The 26021-nt window shown below is 38.0% G+C and overlaps 1 protein-coding gene across 2 annotated transcripts in view; it reads left to right on the top strand.

Moving 5' to 3' along the window:
- Positions 1-26021, top strand: part of tbc1d22a (TBC1 domain family, member 22a) — a 131804-nt gene that overhangs the window by 60484 nt on the left and 45299 nt on the right. For both annotated transcript variants that reach the window (XM_042744686.1, XM_042744678.1), the window contains exon 10: positions 16081-16155. In XM_042744686.1, coding sequence (XP_042600620.1) covers positions 16081-16155 — 75 coding nt within the window. The remainder of the gene's footprint in view (positions 1-16080; positions 16156-26021) is intronic.

The following is a 26021-nucleotide window of genomic DNA, read 5'->3' as shown; positions in this document are numbered from 1 at the left end:
GTGCCCACACTTGAAGAAACACCCAATTACAGCAATGTGTTTGAAGTGCGTATAGACAGAAATGTACTCTCATTCACTGGCTTTAGACGATTGTCTCTTCACACATAAAAAGCATTTGTGTGAAGCGAATCAACCCTCCTCACTGGTATTAGACTGAAATGCTCTCCAGGCCCTCCAAAGCTTTTGTGGTATTTTGTCTCTAATTACTGCGGTAATTTGTGTGTACAAAGCAGATTCTCATAGGTGCTAATGATTTATCTTCACCCTTTGTTTTCCTACACCTTCACACCATGGCAGCTGACAGCTCTGAACTCTTGCTCACAAGTTGTTAGCGTCGGCAGCGCCATGCTCTCTGTGTGTGCTTGTCGGTGTTTTAAAGTGCTTGTTAACTCGGAGTGTAGTTTTAGCATGATTTTATAGTCTCAGCCATGCATAATTGTGTTCGGGTCTCAGGAGAGCGCTTGCGTTTAGAAGCGCAGGGTAGAAAAAGTTGTTAATTACAAGTATTGTTATCCCTCCTGTGTTTGACAGTAGAGAGTGATATCATTGCTATTGTAATGTATAATTATTTTTTCAGATGGCACTTCATGATGTATATTAAGGGATAACTATAAAATGGGTTTTTGTTTATGTTTCTGTGGCATATTGATGATAACCACAGATAATAGTTTCTCAGTTTGTAAAAACAAATGCAGATTGCATTTACTGAAATGCATTTGCAAATGTGGCTAGTAGGTGTTCTTCTGTGTGCAATTATTTCTTACTTAAGCTGTAAAGTTGTATGATTAGGAATTTTAGTTGTTTAGGAATATTGTTCTAATCGGTTGAAGGTTTGGTTTTGCAGTAATTCCTGTAATAGTGGTCCTTGTGATTCTAGTATCATGCAAACACAATGTTGTATTAATTTTAGTATTGTGGCTGTACTTTCAAAATGTATGTAACCTTTTTCATGCATAACATCCCATATTTGTGATTTTTAGATAGTTCAGTGATGCCACAACTGCCAGATTTAAAGCCGCTTTCGGCCACCACAAAGATATACTACTGTTTTTCGAACACGTAATGTACAAAAATGTTTGTTGTATGTCACGAACACCCAATTGATCACAGAACAAACACAATAAAAATATTCATTACCGTGATATATCGCATTACCGAATACCGGCACATGTCTACATGAAATACATTTCTTACAGTTCGCTGCGTCATTGTTGGGTCCAGAATCATTGGCAAAGGTATTTTGGTAAAGCCAGCATCATACTGCAATTTGTTCTCAAAACAGTCAACGGTGAAATGTACTGAACACGCGCGTAAATTAATTTGCTTAAAATAAACTGAATCCATTTTTCGCTGACGTTGGGATCCTTTGGCAGTGTATACAAACATGTTGTTTTTCCAGAGTCAGGAACGCCACATCGTCTGCCTGGCATCGCAGTCTACTCCTTCAGACCCACTCGCTGTGTCGACTGAACACCTGTGGGTGTGACAACGATGTGATGATGCCAAAATAGGAGTAGTTGTCTTGCTCTGGAGGCGGTCATATGCAAATGACTGCTCCCCGTGACGTCACCTTGCACCTCAGATCCAAACGAGCCGTTTTCTGAGGGACATTACTTTTTATTGATGATGAGGACATTTTAAGTTATGAAACTTGCAGGATGTATTAAGCATATAAAGACCTCTTCTATGTCAAAAGATCATGGGAAATGTGGTTTCTCATGTCTTAACCCCTTTAAATGATATGATTACATTATAACATTTAAAACTATAATTATATAAACAAAAATAATTATATATTTAAAGAAGTAGACTTCCATTGTAGTGCATAAACATGTTTGGGTTTTTAGATGGGGACTATTTAATTGTTTTAAACTGGCATTGAACTCGTAACATTCTTTTAAAAAATAAAGAGTCATAAAGCGGATATAAAAAACAATGCTCGTTGGTTCAACAGAAAGTACCAGAGATCATATTCAAAAGTACATTTAAGTGTGCATATTTGGGAGGGATTTTGTGATCATGCAGCTTTGAGCCAGCGGTTGTCCTCCTCTGCAGTCTGTTCTCTTTAAAGTCAAACTAAATGCTTGCTTGAAGGGTTATGACTTATTAATAGGAAGACGTTAAGCCCCTGGAAAAATGACTGCGTTGTTTGTCCCTTGCTAGCTGAGCTGGTTGCTGTGTCTACACGTGTGGATCCATTAGGAGCAAATCCGTCTGTATTCTCAGCCCTGAAGAGGGGAAATGAGAAATGGGTGTTAAATCAGGCAGCTCACTGCAGAAGCCATTATCTGTGATGTTCACCCCTCAGGCCAGAACACCACAAAGCAGCTTCTGCCTCAGGACTGTGGGAGTTTGTCTCTATTCGTCTCGTATTGCAAATCAGCACGCAGCATGCAGTCTGCATTTCTTCTCAAAATGATTCTCTCATCCAAAGCAAACCTCAGCATTTATTGGCCGAACTGTATTAGCTTAAATTTGCAACTGTAATTTTAAAAAATAAGGTTGCCATTGGCGAGAGCCAGGAAAATGCTGTATGTGATCAAAAAGATTCTCAAAACAGTTTCACAAACTTAGTCGTCAACTTTATTTATATAGCGCTTTATACAACACAGATTGTGTCAAAGCAACTGAACAACATTAATTAGGAAAACAGTGTGTCAATAATGCAAAATGACAGTTAAAGGCAGTTCATCATTGAATTCAGTGATATCATCATTCAGCTCAGTTCAGTTTAAATAGTATCTGTGCAATCATTTGTAATCAAATCAACGTTATCGCTGTAAATTAAGTGTCCCCAACTAAGCAAGCCAGAGGCGACAGCGGCAAGGAACCAAAACTCCATCGGTGACAGAATGGAGAAAAAAACCTTGGGAGAAACCAGGCTCAGTCGGAGGGCCAGTTCTCCTCTGACCAGACGAAACCAGCAGTTCAATTCCAGGCTGCAGCAAAGTCAGATTGTGCAGAAGAATAATCTGTTTCCTGTGGTCTTGTCCCGGTGGTCATCTGAGACAAGGTCTTTACAGGGGATCTGTCTCTGGGGCTCATCTAGTTGTCCTGGTCTCCGCTGTCTTTCAGGGCTGTAGAGGTCCTTTCTAGGTGCTTAACCACCATCTGGGCTGGATATGTACTGGATCCGGGTGACTGCGGTGACCATCTGATCTGGATACAGACTGGATCTGGTGGCTACGGTGACCTTGGAATAAGAGAGAAACAGACTAATATTAGCGTAGATGCCATTCTTCTAACAATGTAGCAAGTACATCGGGTGTTATTGGAAGTGTTCCCGGTTCCGGTTTACCTAATTAATACAGCCTACAAATCCTTTAACGGATTTGGATATTAGAAGTGTATTCGTATGTTTTGTTTAAGCCAGGTTAAAGAGATAGGTCTTTAATCTAGATTTAAACTGCAAGAGTTTGTCTGAACAATGTTAGGTAGGTTATTCCAAAGTGATTTGAATCAGACTTCCTCAGTCGGTGAATTGTTGTTACTGAGTTTTCAAGCCTCACTAAACCACAGATCATTTTTGATTTGAACCAGGAACCATTACCCCTTGATTATTGGTCAAAATATTATTGATATATTATTTAGTGTAATCTGGTTCTGTTGTAAGTGCAATTGTTTTGAATGAGATTGTAATTGTGTAGTGATTTTAAAGGAATGCAAAAATCTGACAGGATATTATGTATTCTAATCAAAACTATTAGTTGGAGGTGAGAATTACCAGTATTTTATTTTATTTTTTATGTTCTCATTTATTTTCATTAAACGTCTTTAAACACTATGTCTGTAAAATGGTTGGTTATGATAGGTATGTTCTAAAAATAATTGTTTTAGGCTTATTATTTGGGTTGATTCGCCCCTAGAAAACCTACGCTGTTCCTTTTGTGGGCAGAATTCACTGTTCTGACATAAAAGTAGGCCATTCACTTGATTTGTTTGTTTATTATAGTTAACTACAAATATAGTATATAGAATACTTAGCTTTTTCGTTTTATACAGTAGTTTTATACAAATGTATGAGAGAGAATGGATTGTATTCAGAAAAGTTTGGTAACACTTTATATATAATGCATTATTAAAGTAGCTTTAATGCATTGATTTGCCATTGTAATGCATCTTATATTGCTTTGTATGATCTCATGAATAAATGTAAACACGGTTATAATGCCTACCTATTCATTGTTACACCTTTAGAAAGTATAATGCATTAAAACAAACCTTCCAATATTCTATTGAATTTAAATTTGGTTACAGTTATTTATGAAAAAGATATAATACATTACAACATACAATGTAAATAAATAATACATAAAGACTTAGTAAAGTGTTACCAAATGTTTCAGTGGCAGGTTCTCTCAACACTGCATCTCTCGCAAAACAGCAGACCGTAATACTCTCCATCTCCAAGTGTAGGAAATTAACGAGGACAGCTGATGTGTAAACACACACTGAACAGCAGCTGAAGGAGGAGACCTTTGGACTCCAGTCAGTCACGGTGTAGGGAAGGAGACGAAGCCCGTAGGAGATGAAGTAGATCTGAGACTTCCTGTCAGCAAGAACGTAATTTACTCGCCCCTCTCACAATGTTTAGTGTGTTGTGTAGAGGTTAATAGTCGACACATGACCTTCTGACTGTGGAGCCTTGGGTGCAGTGGTGTTTTGGAAACCATTACACCAATGCAATTTGAAAGATAAACCCACTTCTGGGAAACTTTTGGAATGAGAAGATGTTACTTTTGAACTGTATTTATTTGTTTGTTTGTTGGTTGGTGTTTTTTTTTTTCCTTTCATTTGTTTGTTCATTCCCAATATTAAAATATTACTGAAATACTATAAAAATACTGCTGATTTTTAAAGTATTATGATTATGAATTTTTAATGCTTTTATGGGGCTTTTGCAAGTGTCATGGTTCGCTTAAGTTAGTAAAGCGCACGACAAAGAAAAATAGTTCAATCCACAGTCTTTAAAGGGGGCATAACAGACAGTTTCACACAACCTCATGTTAATCTTGAGTACCTATAGAGTAGTACTGCATCCTTCATATCTCCAAAAAGTATTTTGTTTTATCATATTTATAAAAAAAGATACAGCTATACGATTCTCTCCAGAAAAAGCCGAGTTCCTGGAGGGGTGCCGTGGGCAGAGCTAAAGAGTGAAGAGCACTTGAGCGCCGAATGCATTTTTCCAGGAGAAATGCCCATATAAGGAGTTCCACCCTCGTCTACGTCATTAAGAGCCACGGTCGAAAAAAAACTCTTCGAAACTTGTACGAACCTGGAAGTAAGATTTTTGGCATAGAAATACTCCATCATACATCCAATTTGTTTTTTTAAACTTTGTCCATGCTGAGCATGAGAATCCAACTCTTAAACAGTGTAAACACGTGCAGAGGACTGAACAGAACAGGAAGAACTTATACAGTACAGATACTAAACGAGGGAACTAATGAGAAGATTAACGAACACAGGTGAACTGAATGAACTAATCAAAAGGAAAGACAGAAACTAGGTCCAACTCAAAATTAAATCAGAACAAATGAAGTCCATAACTGTGACAACAAGATACAGTCCCCATTCATTTCAAAGCATGAACTAAACTAACTAACTAAAATGCATTTTTCAAATTATTTTGTCTTCCATGCAGGAAAGAAAATTATAAATTTTTGGACACTGAACCAACGGTGTGAGTTTGGCGTTTTGCCTAACCAATGGCAGATGTTCAAGAAACCTATTTGAAAGCAGTCATTATTTTTTGTAGTTCTGTTAGGTAATGCTGGTGGTGCAGAAATGACACTTCAGCTTTAAAGGCAGTGGATGACAGATGACAGCAGGGCTCAAGGGAAAACACTGGCAGAGAGGCAGCTGTTTTAAGACGCAGTGACCGCTCACTCATACTCCCCTCATATGCTTTCATATACAGAAACTCAAATCTAAGATCAGCTTACTGTTACCAGATGCTCAATTGAACATTGCGGATCTCGTGCAGGTTGGCTGTGTTTCTGTGCTGACACACATGCTGGCACAGCAGCCGTGCTTTGACACTGGAGGCCATATGACAGACTGCAACTTGTTGGACAGATGGCTTGGTCTGGGTCCAGTGTTTGTGTGATTTAAAGGCATAATTTATATGCCATTTATACACTCTAAAAAACAAAAAAAAGGTACAATGCTGTTACTAGGGTGATACCTTTGGAAAAAGGTATGCCTTTATTTACCCCTTAAGAGTGGATATTAGTACCTTAAGGGGCTGTTCACATTTCTATTCACATAGTCTTTTGCACCGTCAAGTTCGTTATTTCAAATGAATATGTGTGGCAGGCGCGCTCATAATGCAAGCGACGCGATCGCGATGCGCACGCATTGCAATGCGCTCATTTTTTCCAGCCACATCAAGATAAAAACATTTCAACTTTTCAGAATGCTGCAAGTGCACTGCGGGTCATGTGACAAGAACCAACCAATCAGCTTCATTCTTTCCAGTAACAACATTGAAATCTCAGCAAAGATGAAGGAACAGCTGATCATAGTTGTTTATGGATAGCCATTTTTAAATAAATTTAGTAGAAGAGCTACTGCAAGCGATTTTTAGTGCTGCAAATCCATTTATCCTTTGCTGAAATTTACGCGTCTTCATGGAGAGCGCAGGTCATGGTTGCTTAGCAACAGCAGACGCCTCAGGAGCGCAAGCGCCTGCATGCTTTGGGGATAAAGCCATTCCACATTTCATTATTTTTATTTGTGGATGTTAAACTGGTATGTATGTAGCAAGTGTATATTGCACTTTTAGCAGTACAGTATCATAATTTTACAACATAATCTTTGGCCTTGTTTCTATGGCCAAATCACAGCCATGCTGATATTCAGAAAACAGCAAAGTGTGATTACTTTTCAACATATACTGCCATTGAAAGGTTTGCGGTCAGAAAGTTTTCTTTTTGAATATATTTTGAAATATAATTTCTTTTTGTGATGGCAAAGCTGAATTTTCAGCAGCCATTGCTCCAGTATTCAGTGTTACATGATCTTTTTTACTGTATACTGATTTGGTTCTCAAGAAACCTTACTTACTGTTATTAAAGTGATTGTGTAGCTTAATATTTTTTTTGTGGAAACCGTGATTTTTTTTTTCTTCTTCAGGATTATTTGTTCAAAAGAACAGCATTTATTTGAAAAACCTGCTGTAACACAAACTTTTTGCTGTTTCTAAACATCCCTGCACATAATCTCTCAATCTGTCTTTAGGAGTTTTGTGTAACAAGCTGAGCAATTCATAAAAACAGCACTTTTTGCTGTTTGTCAATCTAGTCAACGGGCCAGAATTGAAAGCCTACTGTTTTGTAGTATCTTGGCACATTGATATAAAATTATTATGAAGTGCAGTCACAGAGTGTGGCCTTTCATGGCTTATTGTTTTATTGCTTAATACACTATATGACAAGCTCAAAGCAACTACTAAAGTTGTTTATATATATATATATATAACATTACTTAAAAAGAAATAAATACCCCTGTGTAGTGAAAGCGGGATTAGGTGACAGAAATTTATATATTTCTGGGAAAGATGGAGATAAGCCAAATAAGAGGCATAAACCAGATAAGAGGTGACGGAGACCCACATAAAATGCTTGAGAGGTGCAGATAGTTGTGCTTATATCTACAGGTTTGAGTGTGTGATAGAAGCGTGATAGAAGCAGATTATTGCACACAGCTCTGCTGTGATCTGTTTCACAGTTGGTGCTGCCGGTGCCACGCTCGTCTTTGGCCTTCCTTTTTTCTCTGATCAGTGCTTCTCTTTACTTGGCTTCTTGCACCACACTGTTCGTCCACCTATCTTGAAACCCAAGGGCTTCCAGCTGTTTGTTTGTTTGTTTGTTTTTTCGCACATATAAAGAGCTTGCTTACCAGACTAAAACTTAAGATCAAAACTGCCTCATATTAGCCATACTGTATATTAAGCCCAGGTGGTTTTTCTTTTTGCTCTTGAATACTTTTAATTCACATGCTGACTTGGAGAACTACACAAATAGTTTTAATTGTAAAACTACAAAAATTGTTGCATGTACATCAGTTGATGTGTCCTAGTGGCTAAATATATGGAATATCAGCCAATTGCACACTTGTAAGCAAAGTGGTTTCCATTGTGTACTTACATGTTGATCCTATGTCCTGTCCTATTGCTGAATGTCCTTCTGTAGAAATACTTTGTTTGAGCTTATGTACATTCTCTTTCCCAAATTTTTCATAAAATATAATCACATTTGAAAACAGGTGAATATAAGGGATATAAACAATGTTAGCACATATATTTCTCAATGCGGACCTTTACACATTGCATAATCAACATGATGTACTGAATGCTTGATATTACACATTCAACAGAGCTTTCAATTTGCATGATTGGTTTGTTGTTTTGATACAAACACATATTTTACTATCACCAGAATATTTGTGTAGTAAATCAAAAATCCAAATTTTCTGATCATTATCAAAGATGTGTTATACATATGTAATGTTATATAGTTTATAAATGTTACTATGTTTGAAAACACAGTACTCTGTAAATAAATATACTGTGCACATGACATTGTAAATAGTGTGCCTCTTGAGATTGTCTTTTGACTTATTTAAAACTGTAACATTCACTTTATTATATATAGTTTACTGGGGAGAAGTTAAACAAGTGCAGTAGTCCGTAAACTGTCCCACTCAGTAAGGTTAATAGACCACTATTAGACCTCCTACTGGTTCCTCTGTCAGCGGTGGGATAGGAGGGGGTTTAGGGGTGTGAGCCAGAGGACTGCAAACTAATTAAGGTTGTAGAAAAGTGGAGCCCCTTTAAACTTGTTTATAAACCATTAGGGGGAACACGTTCTCCTGGGGATCTGCTGCGCAATTAGAACCAAGGTCAGAGGAACAGCGGAGGGGGAATGGGGCATGCTCAGAACTGCTGCTGTGGACAGAAAGTGCCATTTACACTGGGGCAAATGCTCGCTTTTATTAATTTCCTAAATAAATAGGTGCCTCACGAGACCCTTTGTCAGTATAATGCACCTTCAGTGATATTAATGAACCTCTTGCTTATTTAGCCTATTTTTCCTCTCTCTGGCTTTACCCTTTTTCTCTCTCTCCTCTTTTTTTTCTCTCTGTATGCCAACTTAAAAGAAAAAGAAATTGAACCATTTGCAACCATTTTGCACCTTGCGGCTCTTGGGGGTTGGTGTCAAATGCAGAAATGGAACTTGTGAAATTGGTTAAAGAAGGGAGAAAGAGACTTGTTAATCATTCATTTACTATAGAGAAGCAAATGTTGTTGTATTGTGTCCCAGTTTCCATTAGAACCACCCACCCCATTGTATTAAAACCTATGACATTCAGTGTTGCATGAGCAATGAAGACTGGAGGTAAACAGTCCATGCTGTATTTACCAGAGATTAGGCCTGTAGGTTATCTACCCATTTTATTATCTCTCTCATCTGTTATTTCCCCCACACTGGAACGTGCTTAAACAGCCAGGACAAATTAATAGCCAGCACAGCTTACGATTTTCTGATAATCAGATAAATATTTGCATGCAATGGTGGCACACACTAAAGCAAATGGGGCATGAGGCCTTAACAATTTGATTTGGCCAGTTGGTCCCCTGCTTTATCATAACAGTTTATTGACTGGAAGTGCGGAGCTGCAGATTGCATCGACACATGCTCAGACAGTTGCCTGCCAGCCTATTCTTCCATCTCTTACACAGTTAGCACTGATTAATGCTTGATCTTTGATGGTTATGCCAAGTCAAGTTCTAGCCTTCAACGCATGATCTTTGAAGTGTCTACGCTGGATGTCAGAGCTCTTGCCGGAAATGCGTCCTGTGTTTTTTGTGAATTGTGCAGCAGACCCTAGGGGTTGCCAGAGAATACAGAATGAAGTGGTCCTCTTTCATCCTTATCAGTGGGCATCTCTCAGTGCAAAGGGTTTGAGATGTCCTTCACTCTTGCATGCTGAGACCAGCGACGCTTTAATATAGCAGCCAGACAGCTACCGATACCTTCGTGCAGCATGCAGTTTTTACTCGTTTCCCCCTGGGCCGACACGGCCCTGTGCACAGTCAGGCTATTTTTTGAACTGTTGTTTAAGCAAGAGGGGGCTATTGTCTCATATTTTGATTCAGCACATGAGGGATAATGTGACTCAGAGCAGATATGGTGACTATGTGCAAGAGAAGTGCTGTTTTATTCTGTGTGTATCAGTGTAGTATAAGGGCTACAGCGGGGGCTGCTCTTTTGTTTTAGGAGACTGTTATCCTCCTGCCCACATGCCAATTATATTCAATCAGCCACTCTTGAGGAAGTGGCAGCAGGAAAAGCTTGAGTTTCTGCTTGGCTGCTGCTCTCTCCCATCCCTCTTTTACTGACAGCTGTATGCCTCAGTCGCAGCTCACTGAGCCCCTCAGTCAGATGTCTGATAGTGCAGCCTGTCGCTAATATTCTTCCTGCCACATAACCTCCCTCATTAACTCTTCTATAAGCGTGCATATGCGAAAGTACTAAACTCATGAACCAAATCTTTAAAAGGCAAATCAATCAGCCCCTGGCCACAGTAACATGAATATGATGCACATTGTCTCAAATGTCTATTCTTGTCTATCAAGATAATGTAAAGACTATGCCATTGATTGAATTGAAGGCAGACAACAGATGGTAAGCAACCAAACATGATAATTCTGTCAATCATTTACGAATCATTCCATCTGAAAAAGCTCTTAAAAATCTTATCTACATTCCTTGTCAGCATAAAAAAAGTGCCTTGGTGCACTGTACCAGACATCATTAATGCTAAAATTACATTGCTTTTAGAGTCTCATAACTGAAAATGTCTTGCACCAATTCAGTTGTGTTTAATGGAGAATGTGAGTTTTAAAGTAATTGAATGTATTCAGAATATTTTGAATGTAGCACATGGGACACAGTCTACTTTTATGGTGTAGTTTTTATCCATTTTAGAGTGACTGTTGTGGTGAAGAGTCTTCCGCTGTGACTGACAAAGAAAAAGACTGGTGGATTTCAAAGCATGAACTAGGGAAGCAGTGATAAGCTCATGATCCGGAATGTTCGTACTCTGCATTGGTGGGTTATTTCTGATCCAGCTTCATCTGGAAGAGCACAAGTGATTGAGAGAGGAAAAGAGGGCTGCTTAGACTAATGGAAAGGCATCGACAGCCAAAGAGAGAGTGTAAAAGCCCTCTTCTCTCCATGAATATCACAAAACTGAGCTCATATTATCTGCAATGTTTATCATGGGTCATCATCACAGCTCCAGATCCTTTCAGCAGGCTTGTTGTTTGCTTTCCGCAAGTTCTTATCAAAGGGCTGGCCTTCATCTCTACAGAGTACAGTTGTTATCTCAATTATTTACAAAAAAGTCACCACCTTCTTCTGTTGATCCCGGATCACCTTTTTGTTTAATCTTTTTCACTCAGCGGAGAAATCAGTCCCTTTGTTGGTAGTTTCAAAGGGAGATTAGTAATCTATTGAAGGTGAGTGATGGACATTTTGAAGAGTATAACCTCATCCAAAAATAGATTGAGCAAGAAAGGATGCCACAAATCTTCAACTTGTTCCCCAGCCAAAGCTTTAAAAAAAAAATCCTTGGAAAAGAGGATGCTTTCTAAAAGAGCATCGAGCGGGAAATTTAGCTCCTGCTTATCATCAGACCTCTTCCTGTCACAGCATGTTATAGAGGTACAAGTCAAACCCTTCCTATTTCTCCTTTTTAAGATTATAGAATCTTCCCAGCTCGGTTCAGAGCTAGTTAATTATATTGCTGTGGATACCTGATTGTTTACAGCTCCCACGGTCCAGTGTGTAAGAGCACCTGCACTTCATTAAAGCACGGGTGCTTTAATAATGCAGATGTAATTAGGGAGGTCTCTGGGCAGGCTTAATACATGCTTAATACTGACCCACTCTTCCTGCCCCAGAGGTAATTGCATTGCATCCATGTGTCGCCAGAACATGACATACAAGGAGTGAGAGAAAGAGGCATTTTTACTTGTTTAGCTCTTGCTATCCAATGGATTTCTTATCAGATGTCGTCCTCAGGGCAATCTCACAGAGTTAAAGCAATGAAGAAACAACAAAATTAAACTGGGGATCTCTTTATGGCCTACATCCAATTGGAGTGTTGTTGGAGTCAGTTTTGCTTGTTAGCATACACTAGGAAGGAGCCATATCAAAGAGTGGGGTTACTTTACTTTTTCTGCTGTGTCATGCAGGGGAGTTCTGCAAACATCAAAATTTAATTACCAGTACCACTCCTCGTGTATATAAAGGCCTGGATGCATTCTGTTCCGTCTCGCACAGCGGCATCTGCAAAACCAGGGATGAGCATAGATGGATTAGCCTGACATTATGCACAGTATAATGTCTCAACATTCACCTCACACCTGCGCTGTTGTATGCAGACCGCGTGGTCACAAAAATTGGGCTGCACACAGACATTGTGCACGGATGTCTGCAGACACTTCTGATGAAGAACATTTTGTCATGAGGACAGTGCATGGACCATCACAGAATGCAGGCGGCTGAAGTAGATATCATGAAGTCCTCATCTTCCACAACGAAAACTTCCACAAAATGCAGGCGGCTGAAGTATATTGTAGGCTTTAAACATCAAACATGGAATTATGGATATCATGAAGTCCTCATCTTCCACAACGAAAACCATAAAAGTCTAGTGAATCATCATGAAACTTATGAAAATACATTGTTCGGTCTTGACCTACAAGATCTGTCTTTTAGTGATGATGTGGTGTGATGCTTCCTGTCCAGTGTGCAACTGTTTTTTTTTTTTTTTTTTTTTTTTTTTTTAAAGCTTTAGAAAAGCTTTGGATGATGAACAGATCCAAATTTAAGTTATTCTTCACTGGTAATTTTCCATTTTGCTTGTTGAACCTTCCAGAGAAATGTCTCTTGGTCATCAGTTTATGTGCATTGTATAGTAGTAGAGAAATAAAATTAAACTGATAGTGCCGGGTTTGGCTCAGTATCCCAATGGAGTGTTGTTTCTGAGTCAGTTTTGAGTGTTAACATGCACTTAGCACTTGGTAGGTATGCAGGAGTTGGAGCCAAGACTGCCCACGAGATGCCCTTGTAATATGTTCTCAGGTCTGACCTGATTGTGACTGCATCTCGAATCGTGACTCTCACCCCTTTCCCCACAGCATGGCCACTTTGCCCTAACTCTCAGGCACTCCTGCAGAGATAGATTAGCCCGGATAGAGCGTTAATGTTCACTGAGCCACAAGCATCCTCCAGGGTCAGTGCTCCAGCTGAAGATTAGGTGTAGACCTGTGAAAGTAGGCCAAGCACGGACTCTGCTACTGACGCCCCATCTGTTTCAGTGCCGCCTCATTGTGCTGACCTTTTAAAGTCCTGTTTCGAGGTCACAGCCAAGAGGAGGTGGCTGGTTTTAATGGTCGGTATCCAGGTATTCATGTATTTATCTTAGGCACCTCTGGAGTGCCGAGGCTGCACATCTGAGCCTGAAGGACAGCTGAAATTGTTTATCAGTTAATGACTTCACTCCCCTCGTGGGTGTTTGCCGCCTCAGCTGCTCCCCGGCTACATTAAAGCATTCTGACTCTCATCAAAGATGGACCCATAGACCTACTTACATAGTGCAGAATGTCTGTCTGTCCACCTTTGCCAGTTGAAGACTGATTACAAAAATACATCTCTTTGTTCAGTCCAGGGTATTTGCACTTGTTAGGGTTGCCAAGGCACAGGGGACCATGATATTTGGCAAGCAATTAGGTGATTGTACAAAGTGTATAATTCAAGTCTCCTGCAATCATTACCTCTTGACAAATTTTGGATCCCTCAAAGAGCCACTTAGTGGTTGATCCAGTGAAAATTGATTGGAATAAAAAGCCATTGAAATAATACTGATATTAGTGCAATGTGATGCAAAGGAAAATGCCTAGCTAGCCAGTTGAATATAGTCTCTATACAATTACGGATGTCTTTTGTCACTAAATGTACTTAAGCTTCAAGAGTTCCTATGAAGGTGTCCCCATTAAGCATGATATAACCCAGACCGCTTGATAAGGTTTCACCATTATTGTCACTCACACTTTTATCTCTCCATTTGTCCAGTGAAGCTATCCATTTTCATGGTCATTATGACAGTAATTCTGATGTCAAACGACATATGAAAATTAGGAGCAGCTTCTGACTAGCCATGCATTCCAGTAACTGAATATGTAAGAGTGTAAACCTTCAGACAGTGAAGGTTGAAAGCAAAAGTGTTTGACTATCCTAAAACTTATGTGGTGTTTGCTGTTTTTTTTTGTTTGTTTTTTTTTGGCTGCGGTCTGTCCTACACACATTTATATGACCTTCCAAGTTACGAACTTGCTCTTTCATATGCTCCATCTTCTCCTCCCACTGTTTGGTTTAGGGAGGTGTTTTCACAGTAGGTATCTTTGCACACATTTACGGCTGAATGTCCCTCTTCCGTGCAATGCATACATGCAGACTCTATCTGCTGTTTTCTTTGTAAACATACCTTCTTCACATCAGCAGTTTTATTGCTGTGAATGATGGGTCTTCAGCTTCTTTTGATTATATCCATGCCTAACAATCTTAGCATAGCAAACCATCCAATTTATCATCCCTAACACACTGCTTGTTTTACGCTGGCTCTTGACAGCTGAACTTGCACTCTGTTTCTATGGGCAATATAGCTAGGCTAAGTTTCCTCCAGCGGGAGCGCAGAGGGAATCCCACTGAGGCTTGGGGAGTGATGGATGTGGGTGGGGGTACCTTAAGTAGCTTTCTGGTCAAGAAGGGTCTTTTAATGTAGGCTGAAATGAATGTGGTAATTAAGCTGCATTGTGGGCCACGGGACCTTGATGAATATTATCACTTAATTATAGGATCACTATTCCCAGCATGCATTTGAGCTCTGCTAGCACACAATTTCTTTCCCAGTGCGGATGGGCAGTGGTGCATGTACTTGTGCATACATATGCATATGTATAGGGTGTGTTCATACTTGTGCATACATATGCATATGTATAGGGTGTGTTCAATGTGGGTGCTAGTTCCAAGATATTGTCTAAACGTTACTTTTACCAACTAATTGTTGCAATAGAAATACTTTAAATTTTACACCAAAGAACTGTAGCCCATTAGACAAAAATAACTTTGCAGTAACAATGGTATAACTTTTGAATTCATAAAAAAAATTATCAAAACAACTGAATAACGAAGATTCATAAAGAATAACTATAAATACAAAAACAAAATTTTAAAGTGGAACATAAAATATGCTTTTTTTCTGATTTCGGGTTTTTCAAAGTGCAACATAAGGGAACATCAGGAACATCATTGAGAAACCACTGGGTCGCTTAAGTGAATCAGCAAGTCCTGCTGCTTTATTTTTCGGTTTTGAAGTTTCTTGCCAGGAAAACCAACATGTTCACTTCGTCTAGTTTCACTCTTAACAGAGTGATGTTGCCAGCCGTACTAAATACACTCTCCGAGGGAGCGCTCGTAGCGCATATAGTCATATATTTTCTGGCAACTTTCGAAAGAAGAGGGAATTGAGCCTGAGCCCTGCATTTCAGCCCGGGACCGACAGGTTCTGACTTTTTTATGCCCCTCAGGCCGGGCCTGTTTTAGGCTTCTCCTTATTTTTATATTTTAGACATCCATCAATTAGTGATGAAAAAAAAATGCCACTTGCGTTTTGGCTCATACCCTAAAAGTGGCAATTTCAACAAGCAATAAATATTACCTGTAGGATATTTTGAGCTAAAACTTCACATACAAACTCTGGGGTCATCAGAGACTTATTTTGCATTTTGGTAAAGGGGGCATAATAGGTCCCCTTTAAAGGCATTTAGGAAGAATTAACTAACTAATTTATTTATTAATTAATTTATTTATTATTATAATTTTACAATTACAACATTTTCCCCCCACAAATTAAAATTAAAAAAATTGTGTTTACACCACATATATCACATTACAAAAATATGTACACATTTAAAATTTCATCAACCACCCCCCCCCAACAACAACAACTACACCTTCGCCCAGCCTGGGATCCAGAGGAAAGTGAAGGCACTGGAGGAGCTGGTCAGCCGAATTGATGGTGCGTACCCTTGGTGAAGCACACCCTACTTCTTCACTCTCCTTTTTTCTGCCTGTGTCCTCTCTCTCTCTCTCTCTCTCTCTCTCTCTCTCTGTTTCTGTCTCTGTCTCTCTCTGTCTCTGTCTCTGTCTCTGTCTCTCACTAACTCAAACCCCCCAGCCCCCTTCAGCTCCAGTGTCAGCCCCAATCAGTGCACCAGTGCTTTGGCCTTTAGTGGGGAGCGCTTGCTGCTCTGGCCAGGAAAGCAAAAAGCACTGGAGCATAAGCCTCTTTCATTACTTTCTATTAGGTGACCGTAATCAGTATTCAGTGCCCATTTCTCGGAGACAGGAAGCCCTCTCCTCTTCTCCCGCATGAGGCCTCTATCTCCTCAGCCTGCATTAGACCCAATGATTGCTTTAATTTCTGAGAGAAAGACTGCAGTCACAGCATATTGTTGATGTTTTTTGCCCCACTCAGTTTGTGTCTTGGTGGGGAATAGAGAGTGACTGTGTGTGTTTCATTCTCATCAGTTTTTACGCTATATATAGAGCTGCTTGATCAGCTTCTCCACTTCTGTTTAGATTGCCTGCTCGATTCTATACATTTGTTCCAGCAAAAGCTTGTTTGTCTCTTCCAGTTTGATTATTCAGTTATATACTATATCTGTCGGAGGAAAATAAGGTTGAAAAGTGGCTGATCACAACATAATTTTTGCTTTTCCACTAAATAAATTCCTCTATTTTCAAAGCACGAAGACAGCTACCTTTAAGCTGATGTGCTTTACCACATCCGTCTCCACAGACAAAACACAAAGTGTACCGACCTGAAACCCGCTAAAACTAGATGTTCCTCTAGTCTGTGTCAGTCTAGTGCTTTTGAATCGAGTAATGTGATGTATTTCAACGAAACAAGCACACTAACATTGGTTTAATGAGCCTGGTGAACGAGCATTATCATTTGAAGTCTTTGTACTCAGACTTGTTCTTGAGTAACCTTCACATTGTCAGGCTCCAGAGCTTTTCACCTGTCACATTTATTGTGTTTAGCCACTCTTGATTACAGATAATGTCTTCTATTAGACATGCAAATGGGGCTTGGAAGTGGTTTGTATAGAAACCAATGAAAGGGAACAATTGATATGAGATTCATTCATATGACACTTGACTTTTTTTTTTATTATTATTATTCTTCACCAGTTTTCAGCTATACAGTTACTTATACTTTGTAAGTAATTATGAAGGATGCAGTTAGTGATACTGTTGGATATGTGTGTACTGTAACTGTTTCTTTTCTCTGGTAATTGATATTTTAATTTTATTATTGGAGTCATGACCTACCATTAGCAAATATTCAGCATTAAGGCTGTAATTTTTTTTTTTCTTCGAATTTCGAATATTCGTCGAATTTAAAATAAAAACCCACATTTTAGGTGTGCGTTAAGGAGGCTGCCTCATAATGCCCAAGTATACTTCACATTCCATCTTCCGTTCTATTTCGTGCACAGCGGTGTCCGCACAGCTTTCAAAGGCGGACGAGCTCGACACGCAGTACCACTTCGGTCTCATCATTCACCTCGCGCACATGCTATTGTCCACAAGGCCCTCTTGATGACGAAAATGACATAATGCAGACGGTGGCATACAAGATTCGATGACTTGATGTTTTGTTTATAGTTGTTTAAGCAACTTAATTAATTATAATTGGTTTATAAAGTCTTTTTTTCATGTTTTCTCATGCTTTGAATAAACGTGCAGTAGTAATCTTTTGCCCGATGCGCCCTATTGTGGCCTCAGGAGAGAAGCCAAAAGCTTTTCTTCACCCTAACTGAAATTATGCATTTTAAATTTGAATATAATTCGAATTTTGATAATATTCAAGTGCAAAATTTGAATTTAGTTTTTCAGCCATTTTGACAGCCCTATTCAGGATGTATATAATATCACACATTTTAATAATATGTTCAGAAATCTGCTAAAATCATTAAATGAACAGTGTATTATTTTACATTATGTACCCAAAATTATGACATTTTATCATTCCTCAATTTCCAAATTCCCTGCCCTAATGGTTGTGTAAAAAATAAGCTTGCTTGTTGTTTTATTGGTTGGTCACATGGTTATACGTCCAGAATAAGGAACATTGTGCACCAAATTGTATGAGGTATTCACAAATGTATTGATTTCACACCGTGTCCTAACTAAATGCAATAAGATTTCAACAACAACCAATTTGACTAGGTGTGACATAGATATAAGACACAACAAAATCAATCTCAATACATCCCATACATTCTTTGTCATGAAATACAATTGTTTGTTTACACCAAAAAGTTCACAGTTTGAACATTCTTGTTTCCTTTAAATAAGATCTGAGGAAAATTATCCATTGTTGCTTTCAATATGGCTGTTAAAATCATATACAATTATAAACAATGTCAAATTAATCCTTTATCATTTAATGCAAAACACACCTGTTGTATCACTGTCGCGTCTGGTTAGGACATACGTGAGATACATAATGGTTGATCCTATTTTCTTTGGCATTTCGTTGGATAAAAGCATTATCACATTCCCAGTCACGATGCTGATCTGAATATCAGCACTTATGCTCATAAGATTATGGATAAATAATTGGCACTTTTTGTTTCTTGCCCGAACAGCTGCTCAAACAGAAATGAGCTTCTTGCAAGTGAGGTTTTGATGCCAAACACCTCTTTCACATGTCCCATTACTCCTTCATTTTAGTTCATCTACTCTGATCAAAGCTAATTTGATCGAGTCAATCGGGTGGGGATTTCTTGTCCACATCAGATAATCACTTTTCTTGATTTAGTCCTGTGGGTCAGTGTGCTGTGTTCACAGCATAAATCATTTGGTTCGACTTGGTAGGACGAGACACAAAGAGCAATAGTATGTTTTAATTCTTGCCACCTGGGCCAACAGGGACAACATGCTAAGAAAACCGGGTCACAACAGAAAAGCTTTTGGTTTCTTACTACTTTCCATAGGCGGATACTCTGCAGTCAGCCAAGTGAAAGTTACGCTTTTCTTACAAAACGCAAAAAAGGCCTTAGGATTTCAGAAGTTAATGCAGCATGGTCAAAGTGCACATATCCTTGCATCTTTAATGTATGATGCCTCTCTTCCCATCATCCCTTTATCTTGTCCTCTGAACAGCCCTCGCTCTGTTTGGGTTGCATTTTCCATATATAAAAGACGTGCCAGAGAGGGAGTGTGTAATTGCTGATCGCCAGAGAGTTGGGTTTCTGCCATGCTCATCTTCATCAGGCTGCCTGGATCACTGTCACATTATTTCCAAATTTCCCCCTTGTAAGGATGGCACATGTCGACCTTAATCAGGCTGCTCTTAGATCTGGCACTGTCGTGGTATTTTACATCATATTCTCCCCTGTAATAAAGTTGGGGATGTAAATCAATCAGGCGAACCCTTTTTTCACTCTTTTCTTCGCCAGCTCACTGAGGCACCTAGCATGCTTGGTCACTCTCCTGTCCCGAACAGGGGTTACGATACCTCTTCCAGCACTAATGAGGCTGGGGGTTTAGAACATGCGGCTGCTGGGAAGGTCTGAGCCCAGACCTGTGATGTAGTGATCAGGGTACGTGGCACTGCAGACACTTGATGCTCCAACTCCTTTGTTCACAGAACATGTTCATTCTGCCTCCGTTGCCATATGGTTCCTCTCAGTCAGAGTACAGCTAGGGCATGTTTGTCAGGGCCCACAGCGGCCCACCGATATGACAGGCATTCCCTGCTGGAACCTGCCCCCGATCGTCAACAAGAAAGGCCAAAGGTTGTCTGGCCTCGCAGCTGTGAGCTGTCCGACCCATCTCGCTTACATCGGCACAGTGTGTTCGTTTACACCCAGATGTTCAGATACAAATGTGCCGCTCAGGTGCTGAGGTCACGCTTAAACAGCACCTGTTTTTTTGTTATGGAAGCAGTGCCTTTGAAAGCCACTGACGGGAATAATGCCAGTAATGAATCCACAGAGGAAAAGAGAAAGAGTTGCATCACATACCTGTTCCATGTTTAGACACGCATCAAAAAGCAATGTGTCTCATCTAACTGAATGGTCATTCAGAGAAAATGAAGTCAAAGTGGCTTACCTAGTGGCTACAAAAGTGACTATTAACGTTCTCTTGAAAGAGTTCACTTCACCCCTGATTTTCCCATAAGAAGATCCATATTTAGTTTCTATTTAGATAGAAACTAAATATGGACTAATCCAGAAGAACTGTGGCAACGTCTCCAAGATGCTTCAAGAAACGTACCTGCAAAGCTACAGTATTGTGAAAAGTTTAAGGCACTTGTGTAAAAATGTTGTAAAATAAGGATGCTTTCAAAAATAATGGCATAAATAGATTGCATTTACCAATTAACTGGATGATAATGAGATCAGATCTCTGTGTTGGGCACTGGCTGTTGTCAGACTCCTTGTGCATGCAAAAATCTCACTGGATTATTACAATTAATGGCAAAATGAATGTTTGAAAATGTAAACTGATATTTCCTTCTGGCACACTTCACACTGTCCACCTACAATTGCTGATAGTACTGAGACTCAAACCTGCAACCTTTGGGTTACAAGTCTCTAACCATTAGGCCATAACTTTAAATACTAGTATGACACTGCAAAGCTGGGCTATAAAATAAAAGCAGACTTTGCTATCTTAGCCTTTTTTCCCCCCTTTGTGAATAAAGTTAGGAGCAACAGTAAGTTTGTGTGGCGATTGTTCATGCAAAACCCAAAGTCACAGTGCCAGCTTGTTGTGGTTGGTTGCCAGGGCATTTCTAGGTTGTTACTTACTGACCCATGGCGAAAGTGCCCACCGCCAAGTATGATATTCTCGATATGGGTCCCGTAAAAGTTAATATGCATATGCAGTGGAAACATTATTGCTCTACTTAGCAAAACATCGCTAAATCATATATGGATGACTTTCCAGCTTCATTGTTTATGAATAAACTTTTCATGAACTAGCATTATAAATACTTGAGAAAATGTTTGAGAATGAGAAAATTAAGCTACTCTCACAGAAAGTGAAATAGAGTTTGACTGAAATAACACATAATGGCTAATGATACTGGTACGTGCACATGTGTGTATATATAATATATATATATATAATATATAATTATGAATGTCAGCATATAGATAGACCTTTGGTTTTATTATCATGGAAATATATATCATTGAGAACAACACTGCAGACTGAAAACCTGAGATTGGTAATCCAAAAAGCAACAAAACTTTTGCTCACAACTTATAACAACACTGCAGACTGAAAACCTGAGATTATAACTTTTTTGTGTGCAGATGTACTTTCATGCGTAACCCCATGCATTTTGTCATGCTTCATTTTTGTCAAGCCTTTGCCTGTAGTGCAGTGTTGAATTTTACTATGAAGACCTCTTTATGTCTCGCTGTATTTCGCACTTGGTTCACTGTTCTTGCTCTCAGTCAAAAAATAAAATCTCTGTTTCTGTGAAGTCATTGTGACAGATCAAGCTTTTCAAACAGCTACATTGATTTCTTTTACATTTCAGTCACCAGCAGGTACTAAGCGGCCTGCCAATTTCTTCACTGTAGAGTGATCCTAGGGTTTAATTATCTGCCTGCTTTTCAAAAGAGCCACAAGTGCTTTTTATTGGATTTTCACACCATAACCACCTTCAAGATATGGCCATTTCCACTTCCTGTTCTCATAATTACATGCTGTGGTGAAACACCTCAGCCTCTTTATTATTATTATTATTATTATTATTATTATTATTATTATTATTATTATTGTTATATTTATTTTTTTGTCTAAAGGTAATTGATTAATGTATTTATTATGTACACCTATTAGAAGTGATAATATAATTGTTAAAGATTAATTAACTTTCAAATTGAATATAGATTTTATTTTTTATATATAAATATCAGTACTTTGTGATAGATGAAGTTCATAACAACCAGTACTTTGTAATAGATTACCATCTATAACATATATATATAATATATTACATATATATATATATATATATATAATATATATATATATATATATATAAAACCTAAACACTACATAAATTACACTTTACAGGACAGTAAAGTAGTAAGATGTTACCCATGCACGAGTTCTGTGATCAATTACCATACCCAACATGCCGATCTGCTGAAGTATCATTGTTCTCAAACAGCACCTTCATTTTTCAATGTCTTGAAACTGGCTTGGAAATAAGTGTGTGCTCACAATTGAAATTAATACACCGATCACAGCTAGATAAATGAGGATGGAGAATATAGGCAGGAAGTTCCCTTATATGAAGTTGAGAAATTGAGTATATGGAAAGAGAAGGGCAACGATATCTGTGAATCCATTATTCACTGAGGTCGACTTCACTTACTGTACATTTCTCCCATGTTATGGGAAGATCCCATCAGCAAAGCATGCTGAAGAAGAAGAGAAAGAAAAAAAAAAAAACCTCAGCAACCACCTGGCCTCACTCAACCAAACCATACAGAATGCATTATGCACAGTATAATTATATTCCACATGAAAAGTTTTAAATAAAAGATTTTATTATTTTGAAAGAAAGAAAAAAATGTCACCTTGGTGCTCAAGAGCCATTACTTACAATTATCAATGTTGACAAAAGAAATTTTATATAGAAAATCAATGTATATATATATATATATATATCTAATATATATAAAAAAAAAAAAAAATATATAAGCAGCAGGGATGCATTACCAAAAACTCTTTTTTTCATTCTAATGTTAAAAAAGGTTTCTATTTCAGGATCACTAATTCAATTCAAAAATGAAACATAACAGATCAAAAAACCATCAAAAATTATTAAGCAGCAAAAACTCTTTTTTTCAACAATGATGGCAATAGTAAGAATTGATCACCAAATCAGCATATCCAGGAGTGATTTCTGAAGGATCACGTGACACTGAAGACTGAAGTGGTTGCTGAAAATTCAGCTTTGCCGCCACAAGAATAAATTACATTAAAGTGTCCCCATTATGCCATTTTTATGGTTCCTAATATTGTTTTAGGATTCTCTTACAATAGGATTACCGCTTTTATCACCTCATTTTGCTTTCATTTTTCTCATAATATGCATTTAATATCACCTCATTTTCCAGCGATTCTCAAACGATTCATTCGAAGCAGTTCAAAGATTCAGTCTCTCTAAACCCTTCCTTTCCGTGAGCCTGCTTTGCTCTGATTGGTCAGATGGCTGTAGTCTGTTGTGATTGGTCTACGATGTACAGCGTTGTCAGAAACGATACGCTATTTCAACAGTTCTGTATTTTGAACGCTTTATAGAAAATATAAACATCTATTGTTTATCATACTTGTGATTCAGTGGAGCAGCGGGTCCAAATAAACAGGATACTGATCCATATTTCAACAGCAAGCGTTTTGTGAATCCCGTGTTGAACTCCCTGTGATTAGAGAAGCAGTCGTCAGTAGAATGATGAGTTTGTGGGCGGGATCAAGTTGTTTGCGGACGGCAAATGTCGAACAAAGGCGCGCATTATGCATATGTGTTACCCCCATGACGTGTAGCCATACTAACGACTCGTCTAGGCTGTAAAGAGTTGGTTCTTTATTATTGTACACAATAACCTTAACAACTTTGCAGATCGTTTACATTCACATACAGCTACATCACTGCATGAATATTGGAAATGGCATAATAAGGACACTAAAAATATATATATAAAATATATATATAACTAATAATTTATTATGATTATATTATAATATATATATATATATATATTTTAATATTATAATATATATATATATATATATTTTATATATTATAATATCTATATAACAATATTTTTTTTTTTGGTCTCTGTTGAATATGCTTTCAGTTCGTTCGAGGGCTTGTAGTAATTCTCTCTCGCTCTCTCGTGCACTTGCTTCATGTCTCTTTAAAGCTCACACTCCACTCTCATTAGGAAACCAAACACACTATTGTCACAGTACGCTTTCAGTTCGTTCGAGGGCTTGTAGTAATTAGCAGTCGTATTAGACGATAACCCATAAGAGTTGTTTAACGCTAAAACAATTCTGTTCGTCAGAAGCGCCCCGGAACGTGAACACTGTTTCCTCTTATCTCGCCTGTTCTGTGTGAATACATTGAGGTTCATCAGCATGCAAATTGCTCAAGGTGAATTTATTTATGTAAATGAGGACACAATGTGGGCTTTTGCACACAAATCATATAAGGTTAGAAAGCACGCATTAATATTTCAGGTGGGGCAGTACAAAGGCTCCTTAGAAAATTAGAAAAAAATGCTGATAACTTGTAAATTTTGATGGAAATTTTATTTTGGTGGTGGTGGTGGGGGGGGTATTTACAAATGCTGCTTTCAATGCTGCTATCAAATTTGCTTTTCTGATCCCAACAGAAGAACTTCAACTTGTATAAAACAAAGCTATTTGATTCCTTTTTTTTTTGTTGTCATTTCTTCTTTTGATGTGTGTGTGTATGTTTTTTAAATAGCAGTTTAATTTGTTTTAATAAATTTTTTAAATGATTATATTAATAGTGAATGCACATATTTGATTTATATTATTATAAATTACTACATGATTAAATTATATCATTTATATTAATAAATTAAATATTTATACAAGGTGGTCCATATATTATTGAGGTCAAACACCATTTTTTATCATCCTATTCATGGTGAGTCAAAAGCCCAATTGAGGCAAATATTGAGATAGATGACATTTGAATAAATTCCAACAGCACTGTTAACTTTTAAGTCACTTTTAACACATTTTAGGGCCCAGAACATAAGTGAAAATGTCAGATACACCCTGAATTCTGCTGAACACAATGTAATTTGAAAACCAGAGAAAAAAAAAAAAAAAACAAGAAATGAATGAAAATAGCAGTTTGGTCACTGTTTTGTGCTGCCTTGGTCTCAGATAAATCTTTGCATTATTGCCTGATTTCCTTTTGCTTTGCATGAATCAACCCCTTCACTGAAGATGTGAAATAATGTCAGATTAAAAGCAGTGCAAATTAAACTCTAAACATTGTTCCTATTGGACTTGGGGCATTTGACTTATTAAATTTATTTTATTATTTTTTGTTTTTGTTTTTGTGTGTCAAATTTGATATTTGCAACTTTTATATATTTATATATATATATACATATATATATATATATATATATATATAAAATGATGTATATAATTTATAATTATGTTTGTTTGTTCGTCTTTAAAAAAAAAGAGAGAAAGAAATGGTGCATTTGTCAACTACCTGAAATAAAACAATTTTAAGGTTTTTGTTTTATTATTTTATTTTATTTCAAGTAACAAAAAATGTGTTTAATGGTTTTAGTTTTAGTTAATGACAATAACCCTGGCTGTTCTTGTATAAGTCAAATACAGATATGGTTGTTGAGATCGCACAGAAGGTGTCTGAGCGGGTTTTGGATGGAAATGCAGCGAGGGTGAGACAGAGGGTCAGTGGAGATGTAATTATGGGATGGATAGGTGGGGGCAGAAGTCCATTGCTCAGCAGAATCGTGGCAAACAGCTCACTTGTCTTTCTGTGAACTCTGACCTCTGCCTGTCCCCCATCCCCCTCAAAACTTGCGTGTGCTTTGCTGCATTGAAGGTGTAAAAAGTATGAAAAGAAATGTGTACTGTTTGTGGGATCTATGTGTGTGTGTGTGTGTGTGTGTGCATGTTTGATGAAAGTGTATTTAAATGTGTGTGTGTGCATGTTTGATGAAAGTGGATTTAAAAAGTCAAATGCATATTAATGTGTGTGTGTGTGTGTGTGTGCATGTTTGATGAAAGTGGATTTAAAAAGTCAAATGCATATTAAAT

The sequence above is a fragment of the Cyprinus carpio genome, chromosome A4 (assembly GCF_018340385.1).
Source record: "Cyprinus carpio isolate SPL01 chromosome A4, ASM1834038v1, whole genome shotgun sequence".
Taxonomy (NCBI): Eukaryota; Metazoa; Chordata; class Actinopteri; order Cypriniformes; family Cyprinidae; genus Cyprinus; species Cyprinus carpio.
This window is presented reverse-complemented; position numbering and strand designations above follow the sequence as displayed.